Source organism: Trematomus bernacchii, unplaced genomic scaffold (genome assembly GCF_902827165.1).
Source record: "Trematomus bernacchii unplaced genomic scaffold, fTreBer1.1, whole genome shotgun sequence".
In the NCBI taxonomy this organism is placed as follows: domain Eukaryota; kingdom Metazoa; phylum Chordata; class Actinopteri; order Perciformes; family Nototheniidae; genus Trematomus; species Trematomus bernacchii.
The window spans coordinates 22769983-22778153 of NW_022987564.1; the positions used below are offsets into that span (position 1 = coordinate 22769983).

Sequence of the window (8171 nt, forward strand, 5' to 3'; positions counted from 1 at the left end):
TAAGCTACTAGAGGTGTGTTAAACATTACATTACATGACATGTTACTTGTTAGATGCTTTAATCCAAAGCGACTTACATACTCAATACTGTGGGCAATCCCCACAGGAGCAATTTGGGGTGAAGTGTCTCAGGGACACAACGACATGCTGACTGCAGTGGGGTTTGAACCTGTGCTCCCCTGATCCCAACACCAAGGCTCTATCCACTGCGCCACACGCCTCCTTAAAGATAAGGGTACCACTTTACAATAAGACTACCCTGATAAAGGGTTTACGAATAGTTTGTAATTCATTTATTAATTAGGTTGTGAACACTTTAAAAATCATTAATAAGCTTTTATAAGACATGAGATAAACAGGGCGACTGTGACCGGTTGCTTGCCAAATAGTGAGCCCACATTTATCTGTACTGCTGTCTTATATTGGCTACCTAGCTTACTTCATCTTCTTCCTCAGCCAGCATCCTTGGTATCTGTTGTTCACTGAGTTGATTCTCGCTAAATAGCCAATATAAGGCTTAGTCATCTTGCTAAATAGTGAGCCTGTGTTGATCTATGTTACAACTGGTTTATAAATGGTTCTTAATGATTAATAAAGTGTTTACAACCTAATTCATAACCTAATTATAAACCCTTTATGAATCCTTTATAAGGGTAGTCTTATTGTAAAGTGGTACCAAGATAAGTAACTTACTTCTGACTGTCTATTTTCACCCATAACGCCAGAGCTGCCTGTGGGAGGGGCTGATCCAGGAACAGCATGCGCATCACATAGTTCTTGGCCAAAGAGGGGAGTTCCCTGTGAAGATCAGACACAACACAAAGGGGTCACACACACATGAAGGGGTCACATGTCCACATCAGTACATCAGCTGCCGCCTCCTACCTGTACACAGCCAGGCATGTGGCCGGGTGGTCGTACAGTCTGTCCAGGACCTCCGGGCTCAGCTCCCTCAGGTACTCATGCAGGTTCTTACACTGCAGCTGGACCCGCAGCTTCATTATCTAACCGAGAGCGGGGTCCTTAAACGCGTAGTTGTGTTGATCCCTTAGCGTACATAGGGATCGAACTACATGTGACAGAGGAGTTATTATTCTATCAATACACCCTTTAATTCAGTATACGTAGGCATATGTTTACGCATGTTTTACTAAGTGTGGCAGTTTGTTAACAGCTCATTCTGAAATGTTACATTCATGACACTCGCTCACAAATAAAGCTACTACTGGTGAAAACAGCCCTGAAATAAGCCTCGTTATTATATGGATGTAAAATTAATTAATTACCGTGAAGACGGATATCAATTATCAACGAATACCTGACAATAAAGTGAATTTACTGAACTAAATAACTGCATTGTTGTCACTCGGCATTTCTTCGCTGTGTGGCCATGTTTCCGGCTTATCGGCTATCTTCTTCTTCGGCTATTTCTAAGGTCATAGGGCGCAGTATCGCCACCTGCTGGACTGAGTGTACATAGCAGAGATAGGAATGTATGAATTCTCAATTTTAAAAAAAGGGACAAAACGCCATTCATCATGTGAGATTCCACCAATGTTCTCTATAGTCCGAAAGAACAACACACATTATCAAAACATAAACAGATTTATAGAAGTTAAATGTGACATTGTGAAGTGTTATATCTGCACATGCACATCTGTCTAACACTAATGCAGTCAAATACTTTAGAACTGTTTCACCTGATGTTTAACTGTGCCATGGTTAGTTTGGAGTGCTGTGTTATACTGATGGTGTTTCCTGCATGACAGTTGTAGCCTATTAGAGAAGACAGCATTTGTTTTTAGCTTTGTGTGGCTACAAATATTAAAACTCCCTTTATTGTTTCCCCCTAAAAGCACTGTTGATTTAACATTCCTTTTAATTAAAGAATTAAAAACGTCCGCAACCGAGACCCAAGACGAGTAGATCCCCAGGATCTATCAGTCATGTTGCAAATTAGGGAAAAATATGTAGTCAAATATTAGGGGGGGGAATTAACAATTTAGGGAGTACGTGAAGGCTTGGAAAATGTATTAAAACAATATAACTTTTTACAGGTTAATGTAAGGAACAGCCATGAGTAGGATGTTTAACTACCACCCAGCCCTTCAGCTTAACTAAACAATGATCTGTTTCGAAACACCAAACAGATCATTGCAGCATTACCCATAATCCCCTCTTTTCAGCCCTGTTTCCAAAGTGCTGATTCTCTGTCTGTTACTTTAGATGAAAATAAGGAGCCCCTCCCCACGCCCCTCTGAGAGAGATTTGGTTACAAAGAACTCAATGGTGCTCTAGGAGGAGATTCAGGTGATAAGGTGGGGGGGGGCTAATGGTTACACAAGACAAAACATCGTTATGACATCATAAAGTGGCCAAAATCTGATCAGCTCATTTTCAGACAGGTTTTTATAGAAATGGATCAGGACAAAAAGAGAGAGAATCTTTGTTCCTGAAACTTTCAGAGTCTCTTTACACAGAGGGGACACATGTTGATGTAGAAGAGACATGAGGAAGAGGGGACACATGTTGATGTAGAAGAGACATGAAGAAGAGGGGACACATGTTGATGTAGAAGAGCATGAAGAAGAGGGGGACACATGTTGATGTAGAAGAGACATGAAGAAGAGGGGACACAGTTGATGTAGAAGAGACATGAAGAAGAGGGGACACATGTTGATGTAACTGAAGAAGAGGGGACACATTAGAAGAGACTGAAAGAGGGGACACATGTTGATGTAGAAGAGACATGAAGAAGAGGGGACACATGTTGATGTAGAAGAGACATGAAGAAGAGGGGACACATGTTGATGTAGAAGAGACATGAAGAAGAGGGGACACATGTTGATGTAGAAGAGACATGAAGAAGAGGGGACACATGTTGATGTAGAAGAGACATGAAGAAGGGGGACACAATGTTGATGTAGAAGAGACATGAAGAAGAGGGGACACATGTTGATGTAGAAGAGACATGGGAAGAGGGGACACATGTTGATGTAGAAGAGACATGGAGAAGAGGGGACACATGTTGATGTAGAAGAGACATGAAGAGAGGGGACACATGTTGATGTAGAAGAGACATGAAGAAGAGGGGACACATGTTGATGTAAGAAGAGACATGAAGAAGAGGGGACACATGTTGATGTAGAAGAGACATGAAGAAGAGGGGACACATGTTGATGTTAGAAGAGACATGAAGAAGAGGGGACACATGTTGATGTAGAAGAGACATGAAGAAGAGGGGACACATGTTGATGTAGAAGAGACATGAGAAGAGGGGACACATGTTGATGTAGAAGAGACTGAAGAGAGGGGACACATGTTGATGTAGAATGAGACATGAAGAAGAGGGGGACACATGTTGATGTAGAAGAGACATGAAGAAGAGGGGACACATGTTGATGTAGAAGAGACATGAAGAAGAGGGGACACATGTTGATGTAGAAGAGACATGAAGAAGAGGGGGACACATGTTGATGTAGAAGAGACATGAAGAAGAGGGGACACATGTGATGTAGAAGAGACATGAAGAAGATGGGGACACATGTTGATGTAGAAGAGACATGAAGAAGAGGGGGACACATGTTGATGTAGAAGAGACATGAAGAAGGGGGGACACATGTTGATGTAGAAGAGACATGAAGAAGAGGGGACACATGTTGATGTAGAAGAGACATGAAGAAGAGGGGACACATGTTGATGTAGAAGAGACATGAAGAAGAGGGGACACATGTTGATGTAGAAGAGACATGAAGAAGATGGGGACACATGTTGATGTAGAAGAGACATGAAGAAGAGGGGACACATGTTGATGTAGAAGAGACATGAAGAAGAGGGGACACATGTTGATGTAGAAGAGACATGAAGAAGAGGGGACACATGTTGATGTAGAAGAGACATGAAGAAGAGGGGACACATGTTGATGTAGAAGAGACATGAAGAAGAGGGGACACATGTTGATGTAGAAGAGACATGAAGAAGAGGGGACACATGTTGATGTAGAAGAGACATGAAGAAGAGGGGACACATGTTGATGTAGAAGAGACATGAAGAAGAGGGGACACATGTTGATGTAGAAGAGACATGAAGAAGAGGGACACATGTTGATGTAGAAGAGACATGAGAAGAGGGGACACATGTTGATGTAGAAGAGACATGAAGAAGAGGGACACATGTTGATGTAGAAGAGACATGAAGAAGAGGGGACACATGTTGATGTAGAAGAGACATGAAGAAGAGGGGACACATGTTGATGTAGAAGAGACATGAAGAAGAGGGGACACATGTTGATGTAGAAGAGACATGAAGAAGAGGGGACACATGTTGATGTAGAAGAGACATGAAGAAGTGGATTTTGCATAATAGGTGACCTTTAAGAAATCATTCATTTTCTAAAGAAATGTTTACATAAAATATAAATGAGCACCTTGAGTCTACTGATATGAAATCAGTTGGTCACATGACGCTGCCTTTGGTTGATGAAGCTGAGCTCTGAAGCACTTAGCCTGTAGCTCTTGAACTTTGCTGTCTTTTGGCTAACTACAGATTCTTCCACATCCTGATGTTTGTGAAATATCATCATTATTTTAAACATTTAAATCCATGGAGGCCCACTCCGTCGCATATTTCAAATGTCAAAGGAGGCCATAAAAATGTAGTACTTTCACTGTACAAACCCTCATTGGGATGACATGTATAGTCTATAGCTGTGTAATGCATTCACCTTTAATGCAGAAGTGTTTTAAAGATCACATTAAGTCCCATTGGATGTTGATTTCAGCCAGTACATTAAGGTCAATGACTTTTAATATATTTATCAAGTCATACAAAAAACATAACAAACAGCATCAACACATTCCTTCGAATATATTGTATTGGGGAAGTTCTCATAGATTAAGCATGTCATGGGGATATGGTATAAATGTTCATATTTTACCCCTTAAAAATGTGATAAAGTTTAATTTCTGAACATAAAGATTGTTTGATGCTCAAAAGGTAAACAAAATACAACTTGAGTTAACGTATCTCATTCATTAAAGTTCAATTTGGGCCTTGGAAGCTGTAGTCAAACAAGACAAATCTTCACCAGGAGAAGATCATCAATGAGCTCCAGTAGTTCTGTAAAACTGTAGAAGGCCACAAGACAAGAGCAACTAACAAGTGGTCCCTGAGTAAAGATGATTTTTTGTCAAATGTCATTCAAAATGCTAAGAATTCAAGAAGAGTGACAGCATTATTAGATAAGCAGGTGGAGGGCCGTTGTCATGTACAATCCCTCTGAAGCACACAGAGAGCCGGGCTTCTCCTCAGGAGTCCTCCTTCTCTTGATATCTGAAAGATTCAAATGAAAATGATCAGCAGGAGATCCCACAGCAGCAGCTTTCATTTACAGGGATGAGTACATGTCACATTACCTGCAGCTTATACAGGTGAAGAAGACGGTCTGCCCTTCGTCTGCAGACCTCATCTGCCTGGTGTGGTACACCATGCCCTCCTTGTTGCAGCGGGAGCAGCGCCTGTCGATCTGTGAGGAGACGGAGAGCCGTTAGCACAGAGATCAGCTGATCACCACACAGAGGAGAGAGAGGGTGTGTGTGTGTGTGTGTGTGTGTGTGTGTGTGTGTGTGTGTGTGTGTGTGTGTGTGTGTGTGTGTGCGTGCGTGTGCGTGCGTGTTCTCACCACGGCTCCCTTCAGCTCCGAGCTGTCCTCGTCCTCCAGAGTCACCGTGGACTGCTCCACAGGGTTAAAGACCACCGAGGAGCGGATCTCCAGCCCCGAGAACTCTGCATGTGAAGGGATGATCAGTGGAAACATGTGCCATTAAACAACAACTATGTACGTTATGTAAGGTTTACATATGTGCGATTTTTCAAAGCCGTTCTAAATTATAAAAATGAATATTCAAAGATGTTTTCGGACAGAGAAAAACTAATGTTAGTTTTCCACAGCTGATCCTCTCCACTCCTTAGCAGTGGTCTGTTGGCGAAAATTAACAGACCTCTGGAATGTCCAAATGAACCAATCAGAATAGAGTATTCAACTAAGACGTGTAGACAAATAATAAATACCACATTTTTTTTGTTGGGGCCCCAATGGCATTGACCGGTTCACGCAGTCTTCAAAGTAACCAAGCAACCTAAATTCATTTGTAATTTGTCTGTCCAATGACCTTGCTCCCTTTCATGTCATGTGATACCTTGCGAGACGAGCGAACCTTTTAATCAACCTGTACTGTACTGTAGCTAGCAGCAGCAACTTCGGCAGCATTATAAAAAATGTAATAGCTTGCATTTATAATGTACAGCAAACCAAAACAATATTTGCACCGGGGCCAATCACAACCTTGTTACGCCACTGAAGCCATAGCCCCGCCTCTCCCCACCTCTGCTGCTCACTGCTGTAGCATGGTCAGTAGCTACTGCTGTAGCTGACCATGCTACAGATGTTAGTGCAAAATCTACAGCTCCTCTACCACAACCATCAGCAACAAGTGGACATGGAGAACTACATGAACTACATGTTGCTAAATCCACCGCGGAGAATAACCAGAAGGGCAACCAGGCAACCATGGCAACCATGCTCGGGGGGTCTTCTTAGCCTAAGACATGCTCTTTGGTGGGTTATGCTTTTGCCAAATTTCAGGAGATGCTCGGACAGATCCCGAAAAAGATGGTAAATAAATTGGATCTCCAAGGTGAATCTGAGCAGCATGCATGGGAATAACATACAATATAAGAATGAGTGTATATTTGTGGTTCTGCCCTTCATGTTCTGTCACTGCTGCACAGTGATGTCCCTCATTGAGTCAGCCAAGCAGCAATTCCATCATTCAGCCACTACAAAAAACTTGCTTCGACGTCAGTTTTTCATGGTTTACAGTTATTCTCAAGCCTTACTGGATTACGTGTAGTACATCAAATAATGAGAGGCCATGTCTTCCTGTTTACTCTCTTTCATACACATTCACCCACAGATACAGTCATACTGTGGGACTGACCCCCGGTGTGGGGGGTCTGTAGCTATGATTTATTTTGGGGCAGTGATCAGGGGGGGTACCTGCTACAGGGATGCAGAAGGAGCAGCGGGGGCAGCGCACCACGTCCTGGATCCCCGGCAGAGGGAGGACATTCCCACACTCTGGACAGAAGTTTGGATCACCTCCAAAACATGACATCTCTCTGAGGAGAAGAGAAGGGACTGTGCAATCACAGCAGCACCAGGGTTAGCACCAGAGTTAGCACCAGACCAAATGCAGCCATAATATAGACCTTTAAAATATATTAAGTTACAGTCTAGTCGTTGTTTAAACGAGATCTGTGCATTTATTTGAGAAACTTTATCAGGTTATAGTGAAGGGGCTAACGTCTGTTTACTGGATTGTGTCACTCTTTTTAAGGTTGTTAAAGTCCTTCACACTCTGGGCTTCAAAATAAAAGTATTTATTGTAAGAACTTTAAGCACAAAATAGCACATCATCTCAGAGAGCACGTGACTTTAGCACTACCATTATGTATTGTTCAGATCATGGCTTAATGGCTTACCTGCTGAAGTGTAAATGACGTCACCAGCCTCAGGTAACACGCAGTTTTAAGCGGTAGATGGATAATAACTGTCTGTGATGTTAATGTAAGTCTGCTGTGTGTTTACATTCAGCATGCTCCACACCGCGGGGTCCTTTAACTCCTCGTCCCTTGACGTGACGTCATATGTCTGCGCATATGTCAGCGCTTGTTTTCAAGTTTATGCATCTATGGTCTCAGCTTTAAATGAGTGAGACTATGGATTCTGGAGGCAATCTCTTCTGAACAATTCTGCACTAGACATAAATTCAAACCCCCAAAATTCGATTTTATTAAACTACATAATGAATGTGTGTGACTCACCAAACTAAAGTGCCCCTCATTATTTATTTAAGGGATATTCATTCTGGATAAAACATGCAATAATCACTTTATAAGGAAGTGTCTCATTGAAAAAGTATTTCCTGGTCGACAAAACAGAAATGAGATCCCACACAAATTCGACAATAAGTCAATAAATAAGCCAAGAACTATGATCTAACATTCCCTTTAGCACCAACAACAAAAGAAACACACTTCAAAATGATGAACAACATTTATCCCTCTAAGGAATTGGTTAGAATACGTTTCAACATTGAAGATCATAACAC

At 42.0% G+C, this 8171-nt stretch overlaps 2 protein-coding genes across 3 annotated transcripts in view; both read right to left on the bottom strand.

Annotated features, from left to right (window-relative positions):
• The window catches only part of gtf2h4 (general transcription factor IIH, polypeptide 4), an 11047-nt gene extending 9646 nt beyond the window's left edge, over positions 1-1401 (bottom strand). Inside the window, 2 exon segments of the mRNA XM_034125288.1 lie at positions 694-798; positions 886-1401. Coding sequence (XP_033981179.1) covers positions 694-798; positions 886-1001 — 221 coding nt within the window. The 5' untranslated portion in view covers positions 1002-1401.
• A 3387-nt stretch (positions 1402-4788) lies between these two features.
• On the bottom strand, positions 4789-7696 carry polr1h (RNA polymerase I subunit H). 2 transcript variants are annotated; one of them, XM_034124257.1, is made up of 5 exons: positions 7543-7696; positions 7058-7179; positions 5681-5784; positions 5415-5524; positions 4789-5331 (listed from the first exon to the last, which is right to left on the bottom strand). In XM_034124257.1, the coding sequence occupies exons 2-5, from the start codon at positions 7173-7175 to the stop codon at positions 5307-5309; spliced, it is 357 nt and encodes a 118-aa protein (XP_033980148.1). In that variant the 5' UTR covers positions 7176-7179; positions 7543-7696; the 3' UTR covers positions 4789-5306. The 2 variants fall into 2 exon arrangements, with proteins under 2 accessions (XP_033980148.1, XP_033980147.1); XM_034124256.1 differs by having other exon boundaries at positions 7058-7198.
• Positions 7697-8171: the final 475 nt, after the last annotated feature.